Raw genomic sequence first — 15687 nt, 5'->3', positions numbered from 1 at the left:
CCAGAATATTCTAATTTTTTGAGATAGGATATTTGAGTTTTCTTAAACTGTAAGCCATGATCAGCAATATTAAAATAATAAAAGGCTTGCAATATTTCAGTTGATTTGTAATGAATCCAGAATGTATGACATTTTTGTTTTTGTAATTGCATTACAGAAAATTACAATATTCAAATTTTCTGAGACAGTCCTGTATGTAAATCTCTTTCTGGGAGTACGGCTGGAATGAGTTAAACGTGATATCCTGCAGCTAACAAACAAAAACAAGGTATATCATTATTATTTGTAGTATTTCATCATAGAGCAGGTCCAGATCCTTTGCAACCAGTGGTTTTGCTGCTTTTATTTTCCTTTTCTTCCAGTTCCCCAGCTATAGATTTCATTTGCAACGAGGCAGTAAATAACAGTGGTTTGTATGAAGAAATCACTCCCCTGGCTCTGGACGGATCATTAGCAGGGACGCCTAGAAACCCCGAACAAAGGAATGTATCCTCAACGTCCAGCTTGTCAGGTTTATTTCAAAGAGTTACTGCAGAACAAATCCTGGATTAGACATCTCAGTATTTATTTTCATTCAGTTATTGTTTGCGGTATAATTCATGTTTTATCAGAGCCATTTATCAGGCTCCCAACAAGGCCTCTGCATTCAAAACATGCATTCATCTTTTATAAGTGAAGTTCAAAAGTGGTTCATGATTTACCGGTAGGTTTATATCCGTCTATGTACATGTGTACATGTAGATAACGTTAGCAGTTATTTCTTCTTGTCGAAGGTGCTACTGTGGCTCGTTGGAGTGTATTTTTTAAGAGGCAGCTCTGGTCTCTTAACAACACTACTAATCTTTTTTACCAGAATGTAACAATGAGTGGTTCTGGCCTGCGTTCACTGAGTACAGAGCAAAACCCTGCGAGGCATGCACATGCAAACAGGATTTATTAGAGGCTTCAAGTTGGGTTGCAGAGAGTCTCGCATGAATTTGTGTTTCACATTTAGTTGGTGTGAATGTTTTATGAGAGTTCACGATCTTAGAGTCCGTAGCTAGTAAACTGAGAGTTCTCAGCTAGTCAGCAAAAATCTGAATTTAAATGAAAACATTGCTACGAATCCATCCCAGCCACCGCGTCTCTTAGGAACTCCAGTTGCTCCTGACAGGGTGCAGATTGCTCCTCCGGGACAAATAGACTCAGAAACTATTCATCCCAGTGGCTAATGCTTTCTCTTCTCTTTTTATAACCACTGAATAATTGTCAGTGTTCTTTTTATTATTTAGTCATTGAAATGTATGAATGCGTTCATGTACAGTGATGTTGGCTGGCAGTGGCATTACATGGTTCAATGGTCATGTTATATAATGTGCAGATTGTTGTGTGCACAAGACGGGTTTATAGTGTTTCTATGCACCGATCAGGATTTTAGAGGCCGATCTCCAAAAGCAGTATCTTCCGATCCCGACATTGCCGATCACCGATCACAGCGTGAAATCCATAAATTCGTCAATAGTGTTGTCTCATGTACACAACACTGACATTGTATTATTAGGTATAAAAAATAGGAGATGAGAAAGTATCATGGATTGACTGTTTATTTCAGGCTGAGGCAATGAGCAATATTTCACCCTCTAGAGACTCTTAGAGACGACTTAGACTTGAAGTCTAGCTCACTAGCTTCAGCTTCCTGTGGTAATAATTATGTACAACATGTGACCAACACAGACAACAGCAGACATGTCACTCTCTGGAAGTTCATACAAGTTGTAAACTATAAACCTTGGTTTTCCTGTGGAAAGAGGAATTAAATCTTAAAATGAATTATGAATTATTAAGGTTTGTGAAAGCTTTAGCGATAGCATCCGCCGCGTGTGAGGAAACTCTTCACACTAGAACTCCAAATGTCACTCGTGAAGCGACTGACACGACTGTCATCCTGCGTGAGGGTTTGGACTGTATATAGTCTGGTAAAACTCCGACAGGATTTCATCAGTGAAATATTTACGACGCGGCAGCTTGTACCGCGGATCCAAGCAGCTAACGACGTGTTTAAACCTGATGTCTTCTACAACAGAAAGCGCTGATCAATATGAATTAATTACCTTAAGATGTAGTTCTTTATTTTTCTTGCTGTCGTTTAAAGGTCTCTGTTATGTTCAGCGGAGTTAGCGGCGTTGCTCCTTTTCTTTCTCTGCCTTAGCCAACTTAAACAACTCAATATCCTCCTTCGTGTGAAAAACTTTCAAATGTCTTATCAGCGTCGTTATGTTGAAATTCTTTTGTAACATTCCTCCTCGGGGTATCTCCTTTGCACACAGCTTGCAAACTGAAAATGTATTGTCCTATTCGGACATGGTAAAACTGCCATACCACCGAGGCCAGTTTCAGTGTTGATGCTTTGCAGAGACTGTCACGCCGCCTTAGGAGACCTGGGTATTAGGTGTGGGAACACCAGCGCGGGCGGCGGTTTGTTGTTGTAAAAGTCATCTGATAGGCCTGCTTTGAACTATTATTTTCCGATCTCCGATCAAAACCGATAGGGGCATTACCGGGCCGATACCAATCGGTTGCCAATCGATCGGTGCATCTCTAGTTTCTATATGTTTCAAGAAATGATGTTTGTGTTAAATGATTTTCACTCTGTTATTGAGTTCTTCCACTTATTGACTGGTGACAGACGGGGGTGTCTGGGCCCGGGCCGGTCCCGGTGAACGGCTGCCTGCATGCTGATGAGCAGCAGATCGCTGCTGGACCAGAGACTCTCTAGTCTCGTCTCTGTCTCGGTGATCCTTGCCGGGGAAGAAAATGTCTATTGTTCATGTGAATTGGTAATTTTTCAGCTGTGGGGTGAAGTGAGTTACAGATTTTCTGCCACAAAGCCGCGGCATCTCTGTCCATCACAGGGAGAGAACAGCTAATTGGATTAGAAGGAGAGGACAGAGTAGAAATTGCTGCTGTGATGTGTCTTTTAATCATGTCGTCATTTAGATTTTTAGTCTTTGTCTGTATCATACTTCAGACTTCAGACTTTTTATTGTCATTATACGAGGCATACAACGAAATGAAAGCAGCACGTAGTCGTGTTTTCCTTCAAAAAATGTAGAATAAGTATAAAATAAAATAGTACAAAATAAAATAGAATAGACTCTGTATCACATTATATGTACAAAAATGTGAAACAGTGCAACAGTGCAAACACATAACTTCACACATGTTACTGTACATCATCACTACGGGTAGTTGGGCCTGGCAGGTTATTCTTTTAATAAAGTCTGTTTTTGTTTTTTTTTTCAACTGCAATGAAGCGCTGGAGTGTCTGCAGGAGTTCACTTAGTGGTCATTATCAAATCACAAATGTATGAAATTAATTTGCAGGTCGAATGAACTCATTATTTCTTCTGATGACTTGGTTACCTTTCAAAGACCTGCAGGAAAAATTGAAGTAAAAGCAAAGCATGAACTCACCGAGACCTTTTAAAGCTCACCAGGGTTCACTCAAGTAAACGTCACAAATTCCTGCAAAACATCATCCATGCCACATAGTTCTAATGAACTTTACTGTTTATTGCTTTGCAACATATATCCAACCGTAACGTTTCCAACACTATGCCTTCAAAACCAGTTTTAAAAGAAGACTGAAGCAGGCTGTAGTTCAGAAGGAAGTTATGATCTCTCCGAGGTATATATTGTGATTATAGTGCAAATTGTATGTATATTATAAATTAATAGTAAATATATTCTAAATCTCTGTAGGCTATGAGTGTATATATGGTTTAGAAGTATGAATATATTATAATGTATGAGTATATTATGATATGTAATATATATTTATACTTCTATATATATATATACTTCTATGATGTGGATGGTTGGTTACTTAATCTTTTATTTTGGTTCAATTTATTATTTCAGGAATTATAGTGAAGTTTTTCACCCTTTTTGAGTTGGACTATTGTCATCTTTATTGTTATGTTATTATATTATTATTATATTATCATCTTTTATATTATCTTTTGTATGTCTATGTGTGGACCCCAGGAAGAATAGTCTTCCCATGGCGAAGACTATTGGGGATCCCTTTTAAATAAACAAATAAACAAAACCTCATCTCATGCTGATGCTTTTGAGGTGGGGCAGTGCAGGTACTATTATACCGTAGTCATAACTAGTCAATGAACCTGGTTGCGTCAGCCTGACCAGGACTCACAGGAGACCAAGACAGCCGTGTTCAAGCTCACACTAATGCCGCTTTTACATTAATACCTACTCAGCCCGTCAGCTCGTTTATTTTCAATACCCAGATCAGAAGTAACAGGTTGGAGTGAAGCTGCTGTGACGTATTTGATTGTGTGATCTAAACGAAGAAGACAACAACACTAAAGATGTAGAACCTGGAGGAGATGATACATGTGCTGCTGGATCTGTGGATTGTGTTTGATATCAAGTTAAAAAATGAGAGTGAGAGAAACTTCAAGCAGCAACATTTTTCGAATTTTATTTTAGTTTGTCTCGGCGCTGCTGAAAAGTCAGCTGGAGCCGTGAGCAGCTATGAAGAGACAGAGCTCCTGGTAGATGTGGTCGTTCCTTATCGCCCGTCTACTGTAGATCTCTTTTTAATTCTCTCCTCAGCACCAGGTTTATGAACATCTGCACCTCAGAGTTGGATCACCAAACAGACTTTTGCGCTGCCACATCCTGACTCAGACGTCTGACTCCAACCCCCCGACCAATCGGTGGCCTGTAGTGTGATGATGTCAGATACAGCCGACTCAGCTGCTTAGAACCTCGGCAGAATAGTTACAGAAAAGTATCTACCGTATTTTCACGACCATTCGGCGCACCGTGTGAAAAGGCGCACCCTCATTTTTGTGTGTTATTTTTGGATTTAAAACACACATACGGCGCACCGACCCAAAAGGCGCAGTCTACAGACACGGAGCTGCACACACGCGCGCCGCAAAACACACACACCCGCTGCAAAACACACACACCCGCTGCAGAACACACGCACAAGCACACAAGTGTGCTTATTTAAAAATAGAGCGGTAGCAAAACTTAGTTTGATTGTATTTTATTTCAGTTTTTACATTAATGAAACCCTTCAAAGTCCTCATCCCCTGTTTCTGCATTAAAGAGCTCCGCTAAATCAGCTGCGCCAGTCCGAATTTCCTCGCTGTCAGAGTCACTTTCTGTGCCGTGCGTGCCCTCGGAAATGCCGGCTTTTGCAAAAGCCCGAACAACAGTCCCAGCAGACACGTTAACGTACACATGATATGTGAAAAAAACCACCGGGTCGCCGCACATAGACCTGCCTCAGCCGCTTGATCATCATCCCTTCATCCAGCCAGCCCTTTTCATTCGCCTTTATAATGACTCCGGCTGGAAACGTCTTTAGGCAAAGTTTTTCTTTTAAAAATGACCATAGTTTCTGTCCATCAGCGTGGCAGGCAAGCACAACAATACCCCCCCCCCCCCCCTGCCCCTTTTAACTTCTGAGGATGGTCTCATTCACGTCCGCAACTCACGGGTGCTTCACACGCCCCCTTCTCCCTTTACCGTTCTCATGGTGGCCGTCCGCCTTACATTACCGTAATACAGGTAATAGATACGGCGCACCGTTTCATTGGGCGCGCAGCACATTTTTAAAAAGAAAAAAGAATTTTATGTGCGCCTTATGGTCGTGAAAATACGGTACTCGGCACTCGGGTAGACTCCTGGTGGGAGAGCGCGAAACCGAGGCGAGTCGAGTCGAGTCGGCTGAGTACGTACTAGTGGAAAAGTTCAAGATCAAAGATCAAGAGGCCTATCAGCTCTTCGTGATCTTGTAACGTACTATAAAAAGTTGTCATTGGATGACTCCTGATTGCAACGTGCAACTGCATTATACTTTAAATCTGAAGCCATTTTTCCTTATTTTCTGTCTTGATTCTACAAACTGAAGGATAAAATGTGTTGAAAGTGTTCCAGATTGCCATCAAATTGTCATTTTTCACAAAGTACAAACATAAAGGGCTGTTCTTCTATTATGTATGTATGTTGTACCTGTCCACGTACCAGAGAGACAAAGGACCTCAGAGCCAAGTTGTGTTACTTCTAAGGGAATCATTTAAGGCAAATCTAGGTTAGCACTTTTAGAAATAAGGTTGTATTGCTCTGTAGATCGAAACACCTGGAATGATTGATGGGTTTATAGTTTCTGTCTGTTAGCTGGGGTTGTACTCACCTCCTATGAGTTTTTTTTGAGGTGCCCACCTCCTATTGTGGGCTCCTCAAAGGGCTGAAGATTAAGCCAACATCCTCTCCGCCAGACTTCACTGTTGCTTCTTTTAGGTCTCGCACATACCGTCAGATAGTTGGCCACGGTCCTAGTGTCTATGTAGTCCACAATCACTCCTCGCTCCGCGCCGTAAATAAGTCGGTGGGCGTTTTTACTGCCGCTTTTACCCGCCAGCCACTGACTTGCAGATAATAAGGTTGAGGATGGAGGGAGCGGGTGAGTGAGGAGGCTGTGACTCCGCTGATACAGACGGTATGAGACTGATGTTCAGCCTGAGGCAGACTGAGGTGGGAGGAAACCACCTCACTGCCCTGTTAGTGACAAAACACTCACGCAGGTAAATGCAAACCATGTCAGTTCAAAGAAGGATTAGGCAGTAAATGGTCAAATATATCAAATAAATTAACAGTCAGATAAAACGGACATGAATGTGAGGGGTTCGTGGAGGGTAAATTTTACTGACGTAATCAGGTCCCCCTATCCACTTTGAGGTGAGAGTACATTTTAAATTGGAACTTGATTACTTTTTCATGGCACTACTAATGTATTTCCATTTGATTTGAACTCTACAATATCCATCCATCCATCCATCCATCCATCCATCCATCCATCCATCCATCCATCCATCCATCCATCCATCCATCCATCCATCCATCCATCCATCCATCCATCCATCCATCCATCTATCCATCTATCCATCATCCATCCATCCATCTATCCATCTATCCATCCATCCATCCATTCATCTATCCATCATCCACCAATAAATCCATCCTTCCATCCATCCTTCCATCCATCCTTCCATCCATCCATCCATCCATCCTTCCATCCATCCATCCATCCATCCATCCATCTATCCATCCATCATCCACCAATAAATCCATCCATCCATCCATCCATCCATCCATCCATCCATCCATCCATCCATCCATCCATCCATCCATCCATCCATCCATCCATCCATCCATCCATCCATCCATCCATCCATCCATCCATCCATCCATAATATCAAACCTTCTAGACTGCTACATTCCTTTGACAGCATTAGATACGAGTTGCATTAAAGATGATGATTTTACCCAATGGGTAATAACAAACTTTTACATTTCCAAAGGTTAAACCAGTGATTTTCAACCCCCTTCACCACTGATATCCCTCTAAAAGCAAATGGCATCAAAGTCATACTTAAAATGTTTAGTAACAGTCAAAATCTTACAAAAAAAAAGCGGTACAAAAGAAATTGAAACAACTTTCTAAGTGATGCAATGATCTGAGCTATTTTGTGTCGCTGTATATGAACTTGTTCAAAGCGGGCTCCCCCCACAATGTCAGCAGGAGTACATCCTCCTTACAGAAGCAGAGATGAAATCCTCCACCTAGAACCGGTGATGGAGGGCCGTCCTGACGGAGCAGGGGCCTCATTTATAAAGCTTGCGTGCGCACAAAACAGGGCTTGAAAGATGCACACGCCACCTTCTACGCAAAGGTTGGGATTTAAAAAAAATAATTTTTGAAGATATGGGGAACTGGCGACGCAGGCGGTGAGGTGGTGAAATGAAGCCAGATTCATGTCATACTTTTAATGTCATCACATATCAGACTTATAATAGAATAGCGCTGATCATGTCCCTCTGTGTTTGAAACACAGCATCAGCGCTTGGATCGCTCTGGTGCTGCTGCTGCTGCAGCCGCGGTGCAGGAAACGCCGTGCCGGGAACTTCCTCGTCACCCACCGCTTCCAACTGTAGAGTGACTGAGGACAGAACAAATGAGTGCCGGGCCACTCTCCTCTTGGCCTCCACCTTCAGATCAAACCACTTCTTTTTTATTTCTGCCACAGATCTGTCCGTGGCACTCACAGCGTTTAGCGCAGCAATGACGTGCTGCCACTCACTCGCTTTCTTTTTGTTAGTGATGCCACTACTGTGACCACCAAATAATATGGTTGTCCTTCCTCCACCTCATCCACAACATCTCCATCTCAGTCTCCGTGAAATTTAGTGACACGGTGGCTCGACACGTCTCATTCATCCTGACACACAGCAGAAACAGGCTGCAGTTGGCGCTGCGCATGCTCAGCAGGCTCATTCATATGCAAATACAGTCATCAAGTACTTTGCTTTGACCATTCATGGTAGAAAGTGGGCGTGTAGAGGGCGGGATATGAGGCGAATTCACGTGCACAACCTTCCAGCTGGACTGTGATGTATAAAGAGAACATTGCGTGCAGATGTGCGTTCACACGGTTTTATAAATCAGGATTTTTTTGTGCGCACGACATTTTCGGCTTTTGAGCGCACGTACACTTTTAGTATGAATCCTACGCACTCTTTTATAAATGAGGCCCCAGGTCTCTGTTGTTCTCTGTGAGGTCATACCAGCCACATTGGACTCGTTCCCTGGATCTGAGGCTCATCTTCTCCAGCAGCAGGTCATAGACGTGACCTGGGAGGACGAGGGACGCCATCCTGCTGGGCAGCAACACACCTTTGGTCAAGCTCATGACCAAACAGAGACTACACAGATGAAGGATTCATTTTACACTTCTTGCTTTCACTTTTAAAGCAGTAGTAAGACCCCTGCAGTATACTTCTGAGCTCTTAACAGTTAAACTCTTGCTGGTCTGTCCCTGAGGTCTTCTGAGCAAAGATTTCTGGTGGTGCCTCGCTTTAATTTTGACAAATGTTGTAATTGGGTTTTAGAGGTAGAGGTAAGAACTCTTTCCACCGTCTCTTCATTCTGTAATTACAGAAGATGCTTTTAAAAAAAACAGCTGAAAACGGCATGTGATGTTTTATGAAGTTGCTGCTGTTCTTTTCACTTTTACTTTTAATACAGGGGTGATAGCGCTCCGGCGTCACGCCGGATTTCCGGCATACCGAGGTGTTTGCGAGAAAAAAATAAAATAAAGTCTGGTTTGCCGTTTATTTTTCTTATGATATGAATTTTTCATATAGCCTACCGTAATACCGGTGAGTCGCGTACAAAACGTTGGGAACGCAGCGCAGCGCGGCGGAACGTAGCGCCGCTGGACACTGTTTGTGAGGGGACTGTTTAGCCAGTGAGCAGTGAGCAGAGCCGGCAGGGAAAAGTCAACAGTGTCCGCGTGTAACCTAAATCTACCATGGCCTCAGCGTTAGGGCCAAGTGAGGCTTTATTAATATATGGGCTTTATACATTTATTAAATATATGAGCGCGGAGTTGGCGAGGAGCTGCGCGTGGCGAGTAGTACGAGCCGGGCGCACAGTGAGTCGCGCTGTGAGAGCTCATTTATGGTTCCGCGTTAAATCGACGCAGAGCTTTTGCCGTAGGGTACGCCGTAGTTCGCGTAACCCACGGCGTAAGGCCTGCGTTGGTGTAACGCGGAACCATAAATCAGCCTTAAACCAGCAGCCCGCCAGCTCATGAGGATGAGAGGTTAAAACAGCTGCTAGTTGTTGATTGCTGGTTCGTTTTGTTAACTCTGAGAGCTTTATTGGTTTGTTTGTTAGCTTGCTGGTGTTTTTTTTCTCTCTGGGAGTTATTTATGAAGAAGTTCTGAGTTCCGTGTGAGCAGTATTCGAGTTGAGGGGGGATGAGGGGTGATGTGATGGCACCCCCCCTGAAATTAAAACGGTCCAAATCACCCCACCCCTGAAATAAAAATGGTCCAAATCATCCCCCCTGTAAAACTGCCATCCCTCCTTTCCATCCCTTATGTCATTTCATCAATGAATGTGGTTTTACTGCTATTTCAACATTTAGAGTCATCACCAGAAAAATAACACCAGAAAAATTACTTATTTGACAATTTTCACCTGTTTCAAGTAGATTTTCACTTGAAATAAGTAGAAAAATCTGCCAGTGGGACAAGATTTATCTTCTTATTACAAGCAAAAAAATCTTGTTCCACTGGCAGATTTTTCTACTTATTTCAAGTGAAAATCTACTTGAAACAGACTGATTTATTGCTTGTGTAGTTGAAAAATACATGAGAACAGGACCTTGAAAAAAAATAATCACATATTAAATCGCAATCGTAATATTGAGGAAAAAAATCGCAATTAGATTATTTTAAAAAATCGTTCAGCCCTACATTAGAATCATAAGTGTTGCCACCTCATTGTAAACAGCATCATTTTGTGAGGCCATGCAAACCTGTATTTATACTAGTGTGGACATTAATGTTTTTCTACAATCTTTCCTCCTCATGACAGTAAAATAGGCCATTCAATTTAATTAACTATTTATCAAAATGTTGTCCCAGGGAACACCCCTGGCCTATGTTGTTCAATTTACTCATTCTGTTTTCTATGGGCTGCATGTGGTGAGCTTGAACAACAGGACCCTGGGTCAATTTACACCAGACTTACACTTTAAGAGGACAAAAAATGACAATTGTGTTGATCGGGGCATATATCTTGGCTTAGGGGCTCGCTTACCTCCCAGGGAAAAAAAGTTCAGGCTCAGGATTTTTTTTTACTATCACCCCTGTTAATAGCTTTATTGATTTTATTTAGGATGTTATCATCAAGTAATTTCTGTGAAAAGTGCTCTATAAATAAACTATACTCACCTACTAACGGGACCAGTAACTAAATGAACCCAGTCCCCCTTTTCAGAAAGGGACCACCCCCTGATCTGTGCTGCAAAATGAGAGGGGATTTAGTAGCTGCAAGAACGAACCAAAGGCAATGAACATGGATACATCCAAGACAGTCAAAGCATCTAACAACAAAATCCAAACATATACACATAAATAATGTAATGCAGTTGTGACATGACGTAACAGAAGCCTGGTGTGAAACGCGGGAAGGAAGAGAAGCTGAAAGCTGCAGAAGGGACGTACGTTCTCTGACAGCAAGTAAAGCAAAATACGGTGCGGAAGAAGAAAAAAACTCACCTGATAGAGGGGAAAACTGACTAAACGTGCAACAGAAGCTTTACAAAGACTACAAAATTACAGAGGAGCAAGGCTGAACAAACAAAACCAGAAGATCTTGACAATAAAACAGAACGTGTAAACCTTAACAACCATGTTGTTTATTCACATGATCTTATCAATAATCTCAGGATGTCTCGTACAAGGATATATCATATATCAGTCAGTACTTTTGCTCTAATACTATAACTAGATTTAGCTGCTTGTTCTGGAGACAAAAACAGTCAAAATACAATAGATTTATGTCAAATGCTTTACTTTTCCAGCATTTAAATCTTCCATTAAAATCCACCGTGAGTTATACTGGGATTGTAGTGAAAACCTCTCAACTCTCAAATTTAAACTTACTCAAATGAAGCAAAGTTTTCTGATAGACATTTATTTTATTGTCTGTTTTTGTGGCTTCTAATCGGATCCACTGAAATAAAAGCACAATCTTTGTGAAGCTTCAAGCCCAGTAGGTCAATTGTCTTTAATCCTTCAGTCTTTGATCCTGCATGAGACAATGATACAACAAATCACAGGACACGTCAGTCTCCTTCTACTCATTACTTAGTCTCTGTGGTTTTAACCAATACGCTCATGTAAGGTATGAAATCCATTAGCAATATTTTGCCTCTGAATGTGTTTAGTTTTGGACTGGGTGCACACAAATCACACAATACAGTCGTTTGTTTTCTCTTGAGTTTTGTTTTAATCTGCACCTCATGAGGAAAGTGTGGTCATGTAGTGTTGTTGGTTTTGTTGTTACATTAGGTATTCTGGTAACAGGTGTTTCCTTATTCTTCATCTTGTTCTCCAGGGCTCAGCTGATTCCTACACAAGCCGCCCGTCTGACTCGGATGTGTCCCTGGAGGAGGAGAAAGAAGGCGGCCAGCAGGAGAGGGAGCAGCAGGCCACGGTTCAGCTGGAGAGGGCAAAGGTCAGGTTCACAGGGAATCATTTACAGGACAAAGGAGCTGCAAACTGTACTTTATAACACACTTATGGCGCTTTTCCACTAGTACCTACTCAGCCCGACTCTACTCGCCTCGCCTCGGTTTGGTTCTTTTCCACTAGGAGTCTAACGTGCCGAGTAGATACTTTCCTGTATCTATTCTGCTGAGGTTCTAAGCGGCTGAGTCGGCTGTATCTGACATCATCACACTACAGGCCACCGATTGGTCGGGGGGTTGGAGTCAGACGTCTGAGTCAGGATGTGACATCAGTGAAAGAGACTCTGACGGCTTCTTGTTCATTTTATCCAACAGGCAATAGCAGCGTAAAAGTGTGTTTCATGATCCAACTCTGAGGGTCAGATGTTCATAAACCTGGTGCTGAGGAGAGAATTAAAAAGGGATCTAGACGGGCGATAATGAACGACCAGATCTACCAGGAGCTCTATCTCTTCATAGCTGCTCACGGCTCCAGCTGACTTTTCAGCAGCGCCGAGACAAACTAAATTTAAAAAAAAAGCGTTGCCGCTTGAAGTTTCTCTCACTCTCATTTTTTAACTTGATATCAAACACAAGTCACAGACCCAGCAGCACATCTATCATCTCCTCCAGGTTCTACATCTTTAGTGTTGTTGTTTTCTTCGTTTAGATACACAATCAAATATGTCACAGCAGCTTCACTCCAACCTCCTACTTCTGCTCCAGGTGCTGAATTGTAGTGGAAAAGAAACCAGGCCGAGTTGAGTCGAGCTGAGCTGAGATGAGTAGAGCCGAGTAGGTACTAGTGGAAAAGCGACATTAAGGACACAAAAGAAGACACATAGCAGCTAATGAGTCAGCCTCACAAGCTACACTGTTCTTTTGCATTCGTGGCGTTAAAGGAAGCCAGTCAAATTCAGTAAAAAAGGTTACACTGTTGCGTTTCATTTCTTTACTTCTCATTGACTTAATTAACCAGCATTGCAAAGCTCTATTTAGAGCAAGTATTGAGTTTAGTTGAGTTTTTTTTTATGGGTTATTTGCATGAAATTTTGCTTTAAAATGGGAAGCAGATCTTTTTTCAACTGAAGCCCTTGAATCTCCGATGGTATTGTTATGCAGGATCAGTGGAACTAATATCCATCCCAATGTTCAGTTGTGTCAGTGAGCCAGGAGACATGAAGGCTCCTACTAAGTTAAAGGTATGGTGCTGTGAAAAAGAGAAGGCTATTATTAGATACACTGGCTATATATGACTGACAATAAAGAAGTCTAAGTGTAAGTGTTGATTTTTGAACAAAATATCAACCAAACAGGGCGCCAGCCCCACGTGCAGAAACCCTCTGATGATTGTTGACTGGCAGGAGTAAAGCCTGATTTAAGGTTCTGTGTTACACCAACGCAGAGCCGTTGCCGTGACGTCGTCGTGAACCTTCGGACTTCTCCGTCACTCCATTTCCCCACGGTGCAAAACTCCCCCAGAGCGCTAGGGGGTTGCGTTCTTTTCCTGAATGGTTTATCGTCAGCTCTAGTTGATTCTTTGCTTAGCTTCCGGCTTTTCCGGTCACAGTGAACAATTACTAGTACAAAGGGGCAAAAATACAACATTAATGAAAAACTCAAATATGACAAGTTTACCTATTGTGTATATAAAAAAGAAACTACGTTAAACTATTATATGAACTAAAACAGTGCAAGACTGGTACATTAAAGTACAAGCATAAAGTGTTACTGGCATTAAAACAGGTGAATATTTAAACATATATAATTCATGTTTATCGGTGTTCACTTGTTTTAATGGGTTACATTTTTTTTTTTTTTTTTTTTTTTCCCGTCCTTGTTTGCAACATGGGTTACATTTTTACACTTTAATAAATTATAGCCCAATGGTTTTGTGTATACACACTGGACTACACGAGACAAGATGTTTAAAAATGGCGGGGATGGTGCAGTCTGGAACTGCAGCGTTGCTACCAAGCGAACCAATCCCAGCCCTCTCGGTCTGCATTGGGTCTGCGTCGCCTCAACGCGTAGTTAGATTTTTTGGGAGGTGCAGGTCAGGCTACGGCGTAGGCTCTGCGTTGGTGTGACGCAGAACCATAAACCAGGCTTAATGTTGATGGTTTATGGTGGCAGGCTGCCCCGACTCTGTCTATTTTCCGTTTACAGACGCCGTCTGAAGGCTGCTTTGTTCTATGGTGTACTCATGAGATGGGCAGCAGATGGTGGGGAGGTATTCACTGAATGTGACAAAATGTGTTCTGGGTTAGAAATCGTCAGACACTTACCGCGTCTTTAAGATATCTGTCAGTGAAACTCATCTCTGCAAAACCACATTCAGCATTCAGAACAGGCCGTCACCCTGCTGAAAGCCTTGGCGTGCTACAATAGGCTGCCCACAGCTCACATCTAATACAATATCAAATGAAAAATTCAGCATAAGATGCTTTGATATATTGAATAGCTGAATTGTAACCCTGAGCAAGACTGTCTCGTCTCTGTCTCCCAGTTTGCTCTTAAAAGAAGAGATGTTGTAACGGAAGAATGTTTTAAGAGCTGTTGGTGTCAAATACCAAATTAGTATAAATGTTAATGGAATTTCAACAAATGTGTTGTGTTTGTACTGTTTTCAATGAAACATAGGCTTTAGATGGTTTGCAAATATTTGAATGCCGTTCTTTCTTTCATGTCATCTGGTTAATTTGTACTTTGCTTAGCGTGCATATGTTGCCTGTCTCTGGCGTGTGCAGTGGATATGGCCAGTCCTGCTTCCGTCTGGTGAGCAGTGCTGCTCTCTCACTGCAGGCAGGCTTGCTGCATGTGTGAAGCTGCAGCTGCATGACCGGACTGCCAGACTGGACTACTGTAATGCTGGTCTCACGGGTCCAGAACCTCCATCACCCAGCTGCAGTTAGTCCAGAACCTGCTGGAGTCCTGAGACCAGGAGACCAGAGTCCTAATGAGACCAGAGTCCTCACTGAGACCAGGAGACTGGACCATATAACTCCAGTTCTTAGATCTCTTCACGTGCTTCCTGTCCGTCCCAGACTAGACGTTAAATCCAGCTGTTGGTTTATAAATCTCTGAAACATCTCTGACCTCCTGGTCCAGGAACCAACCAGAACCCTCAGGTCGTCCGGGTCACGCCTACTTTCTGTTCCCAGAGTTAGAACCAAACACGGTGAGGTAGCGCTCAACTTCTATGCTCCTCACCTGTGGAACAAACTCCCAGAATGCATCAGGGCTGCTGAAACACACAGTTGCTTTAAGACTAGTCATGGTTGAAAACCTTTTTATTTATTGCTGCATTTCAATATTCTCCCATAATGCACTGCAAACCTTTAATTCCTGCATCTCATTTGTTTAATTATTGTTAACTGATGCCTGTCTTTAATTACTGATTTTAAACTCTTTTCTGCACTGGTACTTTTGAATTTGAGTTTCAAAACTTGATCATATTTTAACTCTGTGTGGGTTAGAGTCCCTCGGGTCGGAGTGCTGTTGACAACAAGCAGCTCCGTTGTTGTAGAGGTGTTAAGGAGCAGGTGGTTGTTCGAGCACCACTCTGCCAGCCGTTGTTCTATTT

The 15687-nt window shown here is 42.3% G+C and overlaps 1 protein-coding gene across 3 annotated transcripts in view; it reads left to right on the top strand.

Annotated features, from left to right (window-relative positions):
• cacnb4a (calcium channel, voltage-dependent, beta 4a subunit) overlaps positions 1 to 15687 on the top strand; it is a 67111-nt gene that overhangs the window by 34181 nt on the left and 17243 nt on the right. For all 3 annotated transcript variants that reach the window (XM_061723147.1, XM_061723146.1, XM_061723148.1), the window contains one exon: positions 11990 to 12109. In XM_061723147.1, the coding sequence (XP_061579131.1) occupies positions 11990 to 12109 (120 nt within the window). The remainder of the gene's footprint in view (positions 1 to 11989; positions 12110 to 15687) is intronic.

Source organism: Cololabis saira, chromosome 6, assembly GCF_033807715.1.
Source record: "Cololabis saira isolate AMF1-May2022 chromosome 6, fColSai1.1, whole genome shotgun sequence".
NCBI classification, from domain to species: domain Eukaryota; kingdom Metazoa; phylum Chordata; class Actinopteri; order Beloniformes; family Belonidae; genus Cololabis; species Cololabis saira.
The sequence above is the reverse complement of the archived record's forward strand: the minus strand, read 5'-3'. Positions and strand labels throughout refer to the sequence as shown.